The sequence below is a fragment of the Channa argus genome, chromosome 14 (assembly GCF_033026475.1).
Source record: "Channa argus isolate prfri chromosome 14, Channa argus male v1.0, whole genome shotgun sequence".
Classification (NCBI taxonomy): domain Eukaryota; kingdom Metazoa; phylum Chordata; class Actinopteri; order Anabantiformes; family Channidae; genus Channa; species Channa argus.
This window is the reverse complement of record NC_090210.1, coordinates 22,658,200-22,674,912: the sequence shown is the minus strand read 5'-3', so window position 1 is coordinate 22,674,912 and position 16,713 is coordinate 22,658,200. Positions and strand designations below refer to the sequence as shown.

The 16,713-nt window shown below is 43.1% G+C and overlaps 1 protein-coding gene, 1 non-coding gene and 2 pseudogenes across 2 annotated transcripts; 2 read left to right on the top strand and 2 right to left on the bottom strand.

Moving 5' to 3' along the window:
* Window positions 1–2,212: 2,212 nt before the first annotated feature.
* On the top strand, window positions 2,213–10,560 carry LOC137140574 (tripartite motif-containing protein 16-like). The gene is made up of 2 exons (XM_067528876.1): window positions 2,213–2,403; window positions 4,568–10,560. The coding sequence occupies exon 2, from the start codon at window positions 8,024–8,026 to the stop codon at window positions 9,704–9,706; it is 1,683 nt and encodes a 560-aa protein (XP_067384977.1). The 5' UTR covers window positions 2,213–2,403; window positions 4,568–8,023; the 3' UTR covers window positions 9,707–10,560.
* Window positions 3,932–4,040, bottom strand: LOC137099091 (5S ribosomal RNA; annotated as a pseudogene).
* Window positions 4,432–4,550, top strand: LOC137099110 (5S ribosomal RNA). Its single transcript, XR_010910729.1, has one exon. It is a non-coding gene; the product is annotated as a 5S ribosomal RNA (ribosomal RNA).
* Window positions 10,561–16,230: 5,670 nt separating the features above from the next.
* On the bottom strand, window positions 16,231–16,339 carry LOC137099090 (5S ribosomal RNA; annotated as a pseudogene).
* Between the last annotated feature and the right edge of the window lie 374 nt (window positions 16,340–16,713).

The window sequence follows — 16,713 nt, the reverse complement described above, 5'->3', positions numbered from 1 at the left end:
TACTGTTTATTATTAAGGTTTTTTAAATAGGGCCAATGGGACCTGGTGGTTCAATAAGCAGAGCAGCAGGAACAGGAGTGTAGGAGTGTAGCTGGATCACAGAGCAGGTATTCTGTCCTTCTACACTGTCTCTGAAACCAGACTCTCCTCCACAGAGTCCAGACCACATTCACTCAGCCTTTACATGCTGGACTTTGTCTTTTAGGTTCTTGGATCCACTACTGAGTTCAGTAAAATCAATTGATGGAACAAGTGATGTAAAAATCTAATGTGTTAAATTGTATATTCTAGTTAGTTTTTTGGAAGGTTTACACTGATGTTTAAACCAGAGACACCACACATCACCTGTCAATCATGGTGGTATTTTAACACCTAATTTATTGTTCTGATAATAGTTTGGGTTTGTGTAGGTTTTTTTCTGTGACTTCTGCAGCGGCAGATGACTTCACTGCTCATGATATGTTTTTTCTCTAGGTAAAAATTTTATCTACTCTGTGATATAAATGTGTAATAAAATTTCTATTGTAATGTTTCTCTTCTACTGCATGAGTAGAAATTATCAGATTTTGTCATTGATTTTTTGAAACTATTCTGAAAATATAACTGAACCAGTTTTCAGTCTGAAATTTTTGTTCTATAAAGTCTGAAAATTCATCCCTATTGCTGCTGCTTTCAAACACAGTGAGCTCCTCCCTATTAACAGATTTATTTTTGTTCCTTCCTCCTTCACAGATCTGTCAGTGTAAGGATGTGTGTAAACAACATGGAGGTACATGCCTGAGCTGGTAAAACCTATTGACTGCATCATTGGAACAAGAGCAAAGATCAGTTTTCCTTCAGGGCACAGAGCTTGTTGTTCTTCGGACAAAAGTGAAACTATTCAACAATCGCAGTCGGGGGAAAATGGCAAAGCAAGGAAATCAACTGGATCAAGAAAAATTCTCCTGTTCGATCTGTTTAGAGGAACTGAAGGATCCAGTGACTATTCCCTGTGGACACAGTTACTGTGGACACGGTTCCAGTTGCTCCTGCTGATCACTGCTATGCTGGACCTGAAGATGTGGCCTGTGATTTCTGTACTGGGACAAAACTGAAAGCTGTTAAGTCCTTTTTGATGTGTCTGGTCTCTTACTGTGAGAAACACCTGCAGCCTCATTATGATGTAGCACAGTTAAAAAAACACAAGCTGGTGGAGCCCTCCAAGAACCTGCAGGAGAACATCTGCCCTCGTCATGATGAGGTGATGAAGATGTTCTGCCGTACTGATCAGCAGTGTATCTGTTATCTCTGCTCTGTGGATGAACATAAAGGCCACGACACAGTCTCAGCTGCAGCAGAAAGGACTGAGAGGCAGAGAGAACTCGAGGGGAGTCGACAACAAATCCAGCAGAGAATCCAGGACAGAGAGAAAGATTTGAAGGTGCTTCAACAGGAGGTGGAGGCTCTCAATCGCTCTGCTGAGAAAACATTGGAGGACAGTGAGAAGATCTTCACTGAGCTGATCCGTCTCATTGAGAAAAGAAGGTCTGAGGTGAAGCAGAAGATCAGATCCCAGCAGGAAACTGAAGTGAGTCGAGTCAAAGAGCTTCAGGAGAAGCTGGAGCAGGAGATCAATGAGCTGAAGAGGAAAGATGCTGAGCTTGACAAAGAAAACTATGTATGTTTAAACCTACTGGATTTGATCCTGTTGAATGTGCAATTTTAGTTCAGATTCATTCAACAAACTGTCAAAGGTGATAATTATGAGAAACATATGAAGGATGACAATTTATTTGAATTTTAAATTTTTCCTCAGAATTCTAACTCTAAACTCAGGATTCTTATTTTTTTTTCAAAATTCATTATTCAAATAACTTTATTAAACCCATATGGAAATTGTGTTGTCTTGTTACAGCTGCTCTCTGCAGGAAAAGTAAAAAACAAAGGAAAAGCACCTCAACCAAACCAAGGAGAAAAACCACATGGACAAATGAACAATCTACTGAAATGCAACTAAAAACAAAATATGATAGATAATAATTGACCTTAAAATAAAATAATAAATAATTGTCCATTTTGACCTTTCAGTCCCCTCCTGTTTACAAGAGGGGGACGAGTTGAACAGTTTATGTCTCCTGTGTTGTTCTGTGATCAGTCTCTGGCTGAAAGTGCTGCTCTGTGCAGCCAGCACACAGTGGACTGGGTGGGAGGGATTGTCCAGGACTGAGAGGAGTTTGGACAACATTCTCCAAACCACAGCATAGAAGATGGAGCTGGCTACCACAGACTCAGAACATCCAGAGCAAGGTGCTGCAGATGTTGAAGGACATTAGTCTCCTAGAAAATACAGCTGCTCTGTGTTTTTCTTTAGATTGATGCTTCATTAACTGACCGGTCCAGTTTATTGTCCAGGTGGACACCCAGGTATTTGTACTCTGAAATTTCTACGAATCATAAACTTGTGACAGTATTTAATGATCAATATCTATATATGAAAATGTAAATAACTTCCCGTTCGTTTTGCCATTATTATTAAGGGTCAACATAAGCAGCACTTAACATCATTAGCGTGTCTTCTCTCCGCTTTGCTAAAACACCGGTGCGGCTCCTAAGGACGCTGTCACAGCCGGTCAGTGACGTTGTTACTGAGGAAATACGTACGTGAATCGCATCATTGGCTGAAGCGGACACTCTCTCACTGAATCACTGCGAAATAACAGAATAAATTGTTGTGTTTTTTATTTTCAAATCAGGTTGGATGTTTTTCTGTGCGCGGAGACAGTGTCAGCAGCGCGCAATTGCGCACACGCGCAGATTAGCGGGAACATTGCTTCCACCGCCAAAAGTCAAAAAACATAAAACATGATCTTGACAGACCCCCAGGCTTGTCCAGGTTGGTGTAGATCCGGGGTAGTAAGTGGATGAGGGCGTCCTCCACTCCCAGCTGAGGGGGATAAGCAAACTGGAGGGGGTCCAGAGATGTCACAACATCCCTGCAGGGCATTTGTGGCCCCCTCAGACCATCTTTTCACGACAAACTAGATACTCAATAAAACTAAAAAATACAAAAAAGAATAAATTAAAACAAATCCCCCAAGAAGGAGAGAAACTGCAACAGGCTGCGTCTGTTCCCACAGATTTACCATAACCTAGTTATTACTTTGGCTTATTTTTTTTACCTTTCCTACATGTAAAAGCAGTTGGTGGTTTAAAAACCTTTTCAGGGAATGCGGACACTTCTGCAGACAAAAAGTGAAAACATTTAACACCACACTGTGTTTCCCCACAGTGATCAGGTTTCAGTGCAGCTCTTTCGCCTCCTGGTGGCCACACAGTTTATGACAAGGCTGGTGTTAAGCGTTTAGAACAGCCTCCTGCAGGATCTCAGCGTTTCTAAGCACAAAAACATTTATTCATTGGTAGAAATGTAACACATATTAAGTTGTTAGCAGATATAAGGACATTTTAGTGTCAAATTGTAACGGGTTAGTTTTTAGGGTTGGACGCAATAAGGTGCTTGACACAACTTCTCAGTTTTAACCAAGTTTATTAAAGAATGTTGTTGGCAAAGCAGGATGGTGATGTGGTTGCCCTCAGACTCGCTAGGTGGCGCTGATCTCCAGTCTATGAGGGAGGACACACACATGAAATGGAGTCTAAAACAAAGGCAGGACTTACTAGAGTGCGTGGGGAGACGAGCTGAGTTTAGCGGTTTGACAACGTTATTGTGCCGGAGGATTTTAGCAGAGAAAGGAAAAAGTCACCGGCACCACCAAGTTCTCGTGTCCTGGATCAGATCAAAATTGGTCTGAAGCAAATTGGAGAAGGGATTCTTTGTTTCAGTCATTTGTCAAAAAGAAAAGTCCCTTTGTCACATTGTGAGGGTTGGATGCTTCACCTGTGATGATAACAAAGTGCATATTTTGAGGTTTTGGATTGTTGATGAGGAAAAAGCTTACAGCACCTGGTATTCCCAGGCGGTCTCCCATCCAAGTACTAACCAGGCCCGACCCTGCTTAGCTTCCGAGATCGGGCGTGTTCAGGGTGGTATGGCCGTAAGCCACGAGAGTTTTGGCAAACAGGCCTTTTGAGAAGGAGGTGTTCGACGATCTCTGGCTCTTGTCAGGTGTCACATCGCTCTCGATGTGAGCAAATGAAGCACGGGGGGCATCAAATAAACAGCGGCGTCTTGGAGAGGCGGCCCCCAGCAGCAAAGTGCTTCCACAGTCCTAGTCTGCTCTCAGCTGGTTGCTGCTCTGCTCTTTCTAACAACGGATCACAGCAGATCAGGAGGAGCAGTTACTAAGTATTTCCGCCTCCTCTTTAGCCACCCTCCAGCCGGTAGCTCCTCAGGCGAGCACCCAGGTGGTCTATGGCTGAAACTGAGCCAGTTGGATGGGATGCTGATGATGATGTGCTTGTATAAAATGTGTGTTTGTGCGGGGAGCTGTGGCTTACGGCCATACCACCCTGAACACGCCCGATCTCGTCCGATCTCGGAAGCTAAGCAGGGTCGGGCCTGGTTAGTACTTGGATGGGAGACCGCCTGGGAATACCAGGTGCTGTAAGCTTTTCTTTTTCCCCCCAGTTTTCTCTTACAGACAGTAGAGGGCGCTGCTGCTGCTGCTGCTTCACTGTAGACAGACTGTTTAAAAGCAAGGAGTGGACGGGGGAGCTGTGTGAAGAACCTCTGGCAGAAACTTCCTCTCACGTCATGTTCACATTATCTTTCATTATGGGTTTGTTCGGTAAAGGCAGCAAAATGTTCCCTCCCAACGTTTGACCGATGTAAATCCTAAGAGTTTTACTCCTGTAACAAAGTCTACACATCGTTTGAAGTGGCAAGAACATGGAGGCAGATATTTGCTCCCAGAAGTGCAGCTGTCAACCACAATTCGCCACTGTCCTCCTTTAACACACCTTTCACTGTCAGGTGTGTAATAGAAGTTGGTGCTCCGCTCACTGCCAAAGAGGAAAGTGGAGGAAAACCTGGGCAAGAGTGTCAAGACACCATTTTAAGGTCCGTCCAGAGACGCAGAAAGAAAATCACAATGACCATCAGCACAGCTGCATTTTGCGAGACGGTTGGGCCCAAAGTAGAATCAGAGGTGCGAGGGCCATCCTTCGGCGGGAGAGCGTGCACCGGGTGCTTGTATGTCTCCGATGGGGTGAGTCAAACATGGACATGGAAAACATTCTCTTCGCCGTGGATCGCAATGATGAACGTCATGGAGGCTGGAAAGTCACAGTGATTAGCAGACAACCTGACAGTTTGCTGAGGGAACTGAGGACGTAATAAGCAAAGTGATGAGAGCAGGTGAAACTGATTACCGGTGATTAGTAAAGCGGAAACAATGCTACGGGACCAGGAAAGAGGAAGTGGCTGCAAAATAAAAGTCATAAAGAGGAAGTGAAGTTGGGGATCCTGACAAAAGTTTAGGATCGGATGAGCTACTGATTCTTTCCTGTGTGAATCCACTAAGATTGCGTGAAGCTGTCCTTATTATAGAGTAGGTCACATGATAAAACACCCTGACGTCACAGTGAGCCTTAATGTAACCTGTTGTGTGAGTATCCTGAGATACCCAGTCAAGATTAAATTGATAAATGAAGCACAGGGGCTTCAATAAAGAGGCCACAACCGTCAGTGTGGGTTAACTGCTATAATGGCTATTTAATAAAAACAAAACAATATTAAAATCCTAAAACTAAAAAGGAAAAGAAAAAGACCAACCACCCCCTGGCAGGGGGCTGGGAGTATCCTAAATGTGAAGTAACCACACAACAAACCACACAAACACTAAACATGCAGTATAACAGTGAGCCAACTCCCAATATACCAACCACAACCATAGGTGGAGGCAGCAACCTGGCGCAGTACCAGAAACAAAAGAAGAGTTCAAACTCAACCAAATCCAAAAACAACCTGACAAATTAAAACCACAATGTACAACTATACTAAAATAAACTGCAGTCAGTGCTCTGCCTGCAAACAAGCAAAGCACTGTTACAATATGTGTGAGGAGATAAACATACATTTTAGATTTTTATATACCAGGTGATAAGACTCCTCAACTCGTTAACTAATAAAAGTTATGGCAGAACCACTTAAAATATTATAAAACAGTACCTCAGTGCATCTAAGCACCTGCTTCTGCTACATACATTTAAATACAAAATGTAACTTACTAAAACCACAAGCAGAGGCAGATGATTCAGATTCACTGTTTTCTACTGAGAAAAGTGGGATTTTGCATAATTCAAAACACTTTTGCAAAAACATGTTTCATGCTGGTTAAAGAAAACACAACAAAAGAGACGTTTGTATGTTCTTCACAATCTTCTTAACCCAGTTACAATGTTACTTTATCCAGATGGTTCTGCTTTACACAAGCCCACCACTGGCGAGAACCAATAAGATTTTGCTGTTGTTACATAATGTGATGTTTATCATATTATTCAGCTCAAGATGCTGAATTTGTGGCTCATAGAAGAACATGTTGAACAGACACAGACGTTTTATCAACACTCACTGCTGTGCAACAATTTTCTCTGAGAAAGAAACGGGGAAAAAAAGTTTTCCTAAACACAGAGAAAATTTGGCGCACAGGTTAAACCATGTGTCAAAAGGGGGAATTTGGATTTATTACAGCAAAAATGATTTTCCAGGGGGTTTGTATCATATGCACCGAAATAATGTTAATCTTTACATGAATCTCTGGTGTAAACTGCTGAAAACTGGTGAGAACTGGTGGGTACCAGTGGGTTAAATTGTATATTCTAGTTAGTTTTTTGGAAGGTTTTTACTGATGTTTAATCCAGAGACACCACACATCACGTGTCAATCATGGTGGTATTTTAACATCTAATTTAATGTTCTAATAATACTTTGAGTTTGTGTAGGTTTTTACTTGTGACTTCTGCAGCGGTAGATGACTTCACTGCTCATGATATGTTTTTTTTCTCTAGGTGAAAATTTTATCTACTCTGTGATATAAATGTCTAATAAAATTTCTGCTGTAATGAGAATGCTTTTAAAAATGCTGTTTCTCTTTTTCTGCATCAGTAGAAATCATCAGATTTTGTCATTGATTATTTTGAAACTATTCTGAAAAAAAAACTGAACCAGTTCTCTCAATTGAGTGAGAGTCTCACTGTTGTTCACTGACTATATGAACTAAGTACACGAGGTACTGCAACAGTTATACTCTAAGAAGACAACATGCAGATTTCCAGCAGATGTCGTCATTTTAACTGTCAAATGCTTCAAAACCCCAAAGAATGTTCAACACATTTGCTTCATATTGATTCAAAGCTTCAGTTTCTTTTTAATATCATAATTCTGTAAGAACAAAGTAAATTATGAGAAAAAAGCCAGAATTCTGAAACAAAAGTCACATTCAAAAACATATTACAGCAATTGTAATACAGCAATCAGCTTAATTTCCTGCTTAATGTTAACGTTTGTTTTGCTTTCTTCATTCAGTTCTTCAGCAACAAACTCTACTGGACTGAGCTCAGGTGACTGACTTGCAGAACCATGAACATTTGTACTGGTGTCTCACTAAATTAAATAAGTTAAGATTTAGGACAAAAATAACAAGGACAGGATGTGTGGATGTGGAAAATAGGAGGCCACCAACTGATCCATAAGTATGAGCTGAAAAAACTTAAATATCAAAAGACTCACACAACAATGAACTACAGGAAGCTTTTGTGTGAATTGACTTTTAAAATTAACTGATGTGAAAATATCTTTCAGGAACATCTTTGTATTAAAACATGTTATTTTAAAATTGCTCGAATGCTTTAATGACTTGATGGATGAACAGTGCAACTCCTCCTTTTCTGCTCTCACACACACTGAGCTGCACTTTATTTTCTTATTCCCTCCTGTTTAGATCTACACTTTGAAGATGGGTGTAACCAGGAAGTGCAGGAACTGACAGGATCCATTCTCTGCAGAAACACATGTTTAGATCAGTGTTCAAACTCTCAGTTCAAAGAAAGTGAAACTGACACAGTCTTTATCACTGAAGGTGAAATGGCGCAGAAAGGAGTTCAGCTGAACCGAAAAACCTTTTCTTGTTCGATCTGTCTGGATCTACTGAAGGTTCCAGTGACTATTCACTGTGGACACAGTTACTGTCTGAACTGTATTAAAACCCATTGGGATAAAGAGGATGAGAAGAGACTCTACAGCTGTCCTCAGTGTAGACAGACCTTCACACCGAGACCTGTCTTGTTGAAAAACACCATGTTAGCAGGTTTAGTGGAGCAGCTGAAGAAGACTGGACTCCAAGCTGCTACTGCTGATCACTGCTATGCTGGACCTGAAGATGTGGTCTGTGATTATTGTACTGGGAGAAAACTGAAAGCTGTTAAGTCCTGTCTTGTTTGTTTGGTCTCTTACTGTGAGAAACACCTGCAACCTCATTATGAATCTCCTGCTTTTAAAAAGCACAAGCTGGTGGAGCCCTCCAAGAACCTCCAGGAGAACATCTGCTCTCATCATGATGAGGTGATGAAAATGTTCTGCTGTACTGATCAGCAGTTTATCTGTTATCTCTGCTCTGTGGATGAACATAAAGGCCACGACACAGTCTCAGCTGAAGCAGAAAGGACTGAGAGGCAGAGAGAACTCAAAGGGAGTCGACAACAAATCCAGCAGAGAATCCAGGACAGAGACAAAGATGTGAAGGTGCTTCAACAGGAGGTGGAGGCTCTCAATCGCTCTGCTGAGAAAACAGTGGAGGACAGTGAGAAGATCTTCACTGAGCTGATCCGTCTCATTGAGAAAAGAAGCTCTGAGGTGAAGCAGCAGATCAGATCCCAGCAGGAAACTGAAGTGAGTCAAGTCAAAGAGCTTCAGGAGAAGCTGGAGCAGGAGATCACTGAGCTGAAGAGGAAAGATGCTGAGCTGGAGCAGCTCTCACACACAGAGGATCACAACCAGTTTCTACACAACTACCCCTCACTGTCACAACTCAGTGAATCTACACATACATCCAGCATCAACATCCGTCCTCTGAGATACTTTGAGGATGTGACAGCAGCTGTGTCAGAGCTCAGAGATCAACTACAGGACATTCTGAGAGAGACATGGACAAACATCTCATCATTAGTGACTCAAGTGGATGTTTTACTGTTAGATCCACAACCAGAACCAAAGACCAGAGCTGGATTCTTAAAATATTCACGTGAAATCACACTGGATCCAAACACAGCAAATGAATATCTGTTATTATCTGAGGGAAACAGAAAAGTAACAGTAATGAGTCAAAAACAATCTTACTCTCATCACCCAGACAGATTCATTCATTGGTTTCAGGTCCTGAGCAGAGAGAGTCTGACTGGACGTAGTTACTGGGAGGTGGAGTGGAGAGGGACAGGAGTTAATGTAGCAGTCACATACAAGAACATCAGCAGAGATGGGAGCGGTGATAAATGTGATTTTGGATTAAATGACAAATCTTGGGCACTAAGTTGTTACCAAAACAATTTTACTTTTTGGTTCAACAATATTGAAACTCCAGTCTCAGGTCCTCAGTCCTCCAGAATAGGAGTGTACCTGGATCACAGAGCAGGTATTCTGTCCTTCTACAGTGTCTCTGAAACAATGACTCTCCTCCACAGAGTCCAGACCACATTCACTCAGCCTCTACATGCTGGACTTTATGCTGGTTTTGAGGATGGAGACACAGTTAAGTTCTGCAAACTAAATTAGACAAAGACCATTTTACTTTCAGTTGGTTAAAATCAGAGGGGACCAAATAGAAGGGAGTTGCAGTGGACAAGTCCGGAAGCGACAGACTGTGAACCAGTATGGCAGCGGTAAGAGGTGTGAGGGAGAGACAGAGGCGGTTGATGCTGCAAAGGTGGAAGTAGGCCGACTGTGTTGTTATTCATGTGGGAAGGAAAGGAGAGTGTGCTATCGAGGATGACATCCAGACTCTTAACCTGAGGGGAGGGAGAGAGAGAGGAAGGGTCAAGAGAAATTGCAAAACTGTTGTAACAGTAAAAGTGAATTTGATATTTATAGTATGTAAATGATAAAAACAAGGGACTCAGGACAGAACCCTGGGTCACACCTGTGGTGACTGGGAGTCAATATCACTGCATCTACTTTTAGTTTCTCTAAACTGGCAACTTCTTGATGCATTAATGTTTGTTGGAGACTTGTATGGATCAAACTGTATTTTGTTGGTCTTTACATTTACATGTATTGTAGTTTTTAAATTGACATACAAATAAAATATGTACTTAAAAAGTGTAATTATGGTGGTAATGAAATTTCTTTAACATAATTGATGTCTGTGAGATGAGTTTTAATGATTTGCTCTAAATCTAACAGTTCCTTTATATCCTGAAAATTTATGTGAACATATTAGCAACTGAAACCTGAAATCTGAGGGTCCGTTCATCCCACTAACCAGGGATGGAGTTTAGTAAGTTTGTCCAAACTAGTTTCTAGTTTCTATGTTTTTAGTCTGACAAGTGAAGATATACAGTAAACACATTATGTTTAGTTCTGTAAACCTGTTGGAAGTGAAGTGGTAAATAAAGTGCAGACATTCTTGATTCTATTTTTACTGTTCCTTTGCTTTTACTCGTCCTCCCTCCCCACCTGTGTTTCACATCTTGATGTTAATGTTAAATGGCTTTGTTCAAACTTCTCAGTTTCAGCTTCACTGCAACACAGTCTCAGCATGAAGAGCTGAGAAGCAGAAGATGGAGAAAGGAAAGAAAGTTTTGTTTGTCATTGCTGCACCCTGTAGGTAACCAGTGCTGATAAAAATACTTCAGTAAAAGTCAGTTTTACTCTGCACAATTCTTCTCTCTTTTCCCCCTGAGCTTGTTTTCTTCCTCTGAATCCACATTTATGTACCAGCAGCATCCAGTCAGAATTTTACTGCCACTTGATTCGTTCATCAAACTTTCACTGTAACTTGTTTTCTGTGTTGTCAAAAAACTGTATTTAGTAAAAGCTGCAGTGTTGCTGAGATGAAAATGGCAGATGGGGTAGAAGTACACAAAATGAATTACTCGTGTAAAAAGCAAATACTCCAATACAGATATCACTGCAACTTCTTTACTCAAGTTAAAGTAATAAAAACAAAAGTACTTGACAAAGAAAACTATGTATGTTTAAACCTACTGGATTTGATCTTGTTGAATTTGCAATTTTAGTTCAGATTCGTTCAACAAACTGTCAAACGTGATATAATAAATAATTGTCCATTTTGACCTTTCAGTCCCCTCCTGTTTACAAGAGGGGGACGAGTTGAACAGTTTATGTCTCCTGTGTTGTTCTGTGATCATTCTCTGGCTGAAAGTGCTGCTCTGTGCAGCCAGCACACAGTGGACTGGGTGGGAGGGATTGTCCAGGACTGAGAGGAGTTTGGACAACATTCTCCAAACCACAGCATAGAAGATGGAGCTGGCTACCACAGACTCAGAACATCCAGAGCAAGGTGCTGCAGATGTTGAAGGACATTACTCTCCTAGAAAATACAGCTTCTCTGTGTTTTCCTTTAGATTGATGCTTCATTAACTGACCGCTCCAGTTTATTGTCCAGGTGGACACCCAGTTATTTGTACTCTGAAATTTCTACGAATCATAAACTTGTGACAGTATTTCTTCTTCTTCTTCTTCTTTTCCTTTCGGCTGCTCCCTTTCAGGGGTCGCCACAGCGAATCATGTGCCTCCATCTAACTCTATCCTCTGCATCCTCTTCACTCACACCAACTAACTTCATGTCCTCCCTCACTACATCCATAAATCTCCTCTTTGGTCTTCCTCTAGACCTCCTGCCTGGCAGCTCCAACCTCAGCATCCTTCTACCGATATATTCACAGTTTCTCCTCTGAACATGTCCAAACCACCTCAATCTGGCCTCTCTGACTTTATCTCCAAAACATCTTACATGAGCTGTCCCTCTGATGTACTCATTCCTGATCCTGTCCATCCTCGTCACTCCCAAAGAGAACCTCAACATCTTAAGCTCTGCTACCTCCAGCTCTGCCTCCTGTCTTTTCTTCAGTGCCACTGTCTCTAAGCCGAACAACATTGCTGGTCTCACCACCGTCTTGAACACCTTTCCTTTCATTCTCGCTGATACTCTTTTATCACACAACACACCTGACACTTTTCTCCACCCGTTCCAACCTGCCTGCACTCGCCTCTTCACCTCTTTTCCACACTCACCGTTGCTCTGAACCGTTGACCCTAAGTACTTAAAGTCCTGCACCTTCTTCACCTCTGCTCCCTGTAACCTCACCGTTCCACCTGGGTCCCTCTCATTTACACACATGTATTCTGTCTTGCTGCGGCTAAGCTTCATTCCTCTGTTTTCCAGAGCAGACCTCCACTTCTCTAGATTTTCCTCCACCTGCTCCCTGCTCTCACTACAAATAACAATGTCATCTGCAAACATCATAGTCCAGGGAGATTCTTGTCTAACCTCATCTGTCAGTCTGTCCATCACCAGAGCAAACAAGAAGGGGCTCAAAGCTGATCCTTGATGCAGACCCACCTCCACCTTGAACTCCTCTGTCACACCTACAGCACACCTCACCACTGTCTTACAGCTCTCATACATGTCCTGCACCACTCTAACATACTTCTCTGCCACTCCAGACGTCCTCATACAATACCACAGCTCCTCTCTCGGCACCCTGTCATACGCTTTTTCTAAATCTACGAAGACACAATGCAACTCCCTATGACCCTCTCTGTACTTCTCCATCAGCGTCCTCAAAGCAAATACTGCATCTGTTGTACTCTTTCTAGGCATGAAACCATATTGCTGCTCACAAATACTCACCTCTGCCCTTAGCCGAGCTTCCACTACTCTTTCCCACAACTTCATTGTGTGACTCATCAGCTTTATTCCTCTGTAGTTGCCACAGCTCTGCACATCTCCCTTGTTCTTAAAAATTGGTACCAGTACACTTTTCCTCCAGTCCTCTGGCATCCTCTCACTCTCCAAGATCTTGTTAAACAAACTAGTCAAAAATTCTACTGCCACCTCTCCTAGACACTTCCATACCTCCACAGGTTTGTCATCAGGACCAACTGCCTTTCCGCTCTTCATCCTCTTCAATGTCCTCCTCACTTCACTCTTACTAATCTTTGCTACTTCCTGCTCCACACCAGTCACCTCTTCTACTCTTCGTTCCCTTTCATTTTCCTCGTTCATCAACTCTTCAAAGTACTCCTTCCATCTTCCCATCACACTCCTGGCACCTGTCAATACATTTCCATCCTTATCTTTAATCACCCTAACCTGCTGCACATCCTTTCCATCTCTATCTATTTGTCTGGCCAACCTGTACAAATCCACCTCTCCCTCTTTAGTGTCCAACCTAGCATACAAGTCCTCATATGCTCTTTGTTTGGCCTTTGCCACCTCTATCGTCACCTTACGCTGTATCTCCCTGTACTCCTGTCTACTCTCTTCAGTCCTCTCAGTGTCCCACTTCTTCTTAGCTAACCTCTTTCTCTGTATACACTCCTGAACTTCCTCGTTCCACCACCAAGTCTCCTTGTCCGCTTTCCTCTTTCCAGATGACACACCGAGTACCCTCCTACCTGTCTCCCTGATCAAATTAGCTGTAGTAGTCCAGTCATCTGGAAGCACCTCCAAACCACCCAGAGTCTGTCTCAGCTCCTCCCTGAAAACTAAACGACATTCTTCCTTTTTCAACTTCCACCACTTTGTCCTCTGCTCTGCCTTAGTCCTCCTTATCTTCCTCACCACCAGCATCATTTTACACACCACCATCCTGTGTTGTCTGGCTACACTCTCCCCTACCAATGCTTTACAGTCACTGATCTCTTTCAGATTACAACGTCTACACAAGATGTAGTCTACCTGAGTGCTTCTCCCTCCGCTCTTGTACGTCACCCTATGTTCCTGCCTCTTCTGAAAGAAAGTGTTTACTACAGCCATTTCCATCCTCTTTGCAAAGTCAACCACCATCTGACCTTCTGCGTTCCTGTCCTGAACACCAAACCTGCCCATAACAGTCTCATCACCTCTGTTCCCTTCACCTACATGCCCATTGAAATCTGCACCAATGACAACTCTCTCACCTCTGGGGATGCTCTGCATCACTTCATCTAACTCACTCCAGAATTTCTCCTTCTCTTCTAACTCACATCCTACCTGTGGGGCATAACCACTCACAACATTGAACATCACCCCTTCAACTTCCAGCTTCAGACTCATCAACCTGTCTGATACTCTTTTCACCTCTAGAACATTCCTCACAAAATCCTCTTTCAATATAACTCCTACTCCATTTCTCTTCCTATCTGACCCATGGTAAAACAACTTAAACCCTGCTCCTAAGCTTCTAGCCTTGCTACCTTTCCACCTGGTCTCCTGGACACACAGTATGTCCACCTTCCTTCTCTGCATCATGTCGATCAACTCCCTAGCCTTCCCTGTCATAGTACCAACATTCAAAGTCCCTACTGTCAGTCCTACATTCTTAGCTTTCCTCTTCTCTCTCTGCCTACGAACACACCTTCCTCCTCTTCTTCTTCGTCTTCGACCAACAGTAGTCCAATTTCCACCGGTACCCTGTAGGTCAACAGCACCGGTGGCGGTCGTTGTTAACCCGGGCCCCGACCGATCCGGTATGGAAGTCTTTGTCACGATTCGCATGTTTGATTTGGCATGTGTTTTACGTCGGATGCCCTTCCTGCCACAACCCTCTGCATTTATCCAGACTTGGGACTGGCACAAGAAGACACTGGCTTGTGCCCCCTTGCGGTTGCATTAAACTTGTGACAGTATTTAATGATCAATATCCACATATGAAAATTGTAAATAAATTCCCGTTCGTTTTGCCATTATTATTAAGGGTCAACATAAGCAGCACTTAGCATCATTAGCGTGTCTTCACACCGCTTTGCTAAAACACCGGTGCGGCTCATAAGGACGCTGTCACAGCCTGTCAGTGACGTTGTTACTGAGGAAATACGTACGTGAATCGCATCATTGGCTGAAGCGGACAGTCACTCACTGAATCACTGCGAAATAACAGAATAAATTGTTGTGTTTTTTATTTTCAAATCAGGTTGGATGTTTTTCGGTGCGCGGAGACAGTGTCAGCAGTGCGCAATTGCGCACGCGGGCAGATTAGCGGGAACATTGCTTCCACCGCCAAAAGTCAAAAAACATAAAACATGATCTTGACAGACCCCCAGGCTTGTCCAGGTTGGTGTAGATCCGGGGTAGTAAGTGGATGAGGGCATCCTCCACTCCCAGCTGAGGGGGATAAGCAAACTGGAGGGAGTCCAGAGATGTCACAACATCCCTGCAGGGCATTTGTGGCCCCCTCGGATTAACCATTAGTTATTTATTACTTTGGCTTATTATTTTTTAAACTTTGCTACGTGTAAAAGCAGTTGGTGGTTTGAAAACCATTTCAGGGAATGAGGACACTTCTGCAGACAAACACGGTGAAAACATTTAACACCACACTGTGTTTCCCCACAGTGATCAGGTTTCAGTGCAGCTCTTTCGCCTCCTGGTGGCCACACAGTTTATGACAAGGCTGGTGTTAAGCGTTTAGAACAGCCTCCTGCAGGATCTCAGCGTTTCTAAGCACAAAAACATTTATTCATTGGTAGAAATGTAACACATAATAAGTTGTTAGCAGATATAAGGACATTTTAGTGTCAGATTGTAACGGGTTAGTTTTTAGGGTTGGACGCAATAAGGTGCTTGACACAACTTCTCAGTTTTAACCAAGTTTATTAAAGAATGTTTTTGGCAAAGCAGGATGGTGATGTGGTTGCGCTCCGACTCACTAGGTGGCGCTGATCTCCAGTCTATGAGGGAGGACACACATACTAGTACTTAATACTGACTTATGGGAAATGGAGTCTAAAACAAAGGCAGGACTTACTAGAGTGCGTGGGAAGACGGGCTGAGTTTAGCGGTTTGACAACGTTATTGTGCCGGAGGATTTTAGCAGAGAAAGGAAAAAGTCACCGGCCCCACCAAGTTCTCGTGTCCTGGATCAGGCCTTACTTTTACAGGCGCAGACTGTTAGCTGAGGAGCCTGTGAGTGGATTGTGGGAAAATTGGTCTGAAGCAAATTGGAGAAGGGATTCTTTGTTTCAGTCATTTGTCAAAAAGAAAAGTCCCTTTGTCACATTGTGAGGGTTGGATGCTTCACCTGTGATGATAACAAAGTGCATATTTTGAGGTTTTGGATTGTTGATGAGGAAAAAGCTTACAGCACCTGGTATTCCCAGGCGGTCTCCCATCCAAGTACTAACCAGGCCCGACCCTGCTTAGCTTCCGAGATCGGGCGTGTTCAGGGTGGTATGGCCGTAAGCCACGAGAGTTTTGGCAAACAGGCCTTTTGAGAAGGAGGTGGTCGACGATCTCTGGCTCTTGTCAGGTGTCACATCGCTCTCGATGTGAGCAAATGAAGCACGGGGGGCATCAAATAAACAGCGGCGTCTTGGAGAGGCGGCCCCCAGCAGCAAAGTGCTTCCACAGTCCTAGTCTGCTCTCAGCTGGTTGCTGCTCTGCTCTTTCTAACAACGGATCACAGCAGATCAGGAGGAGCAGTTACTAAGTATTTCCGCCTCCTCTTTAGCCACCCTCCAGCCGGTAGCTCCTCAGGCGAGCACCCAGGTGGTCTATGGCTGAAACTGAGCCAGTTGGATGGGATGCTGGTGATGATGTGCTTGTATAAAATGTGTGT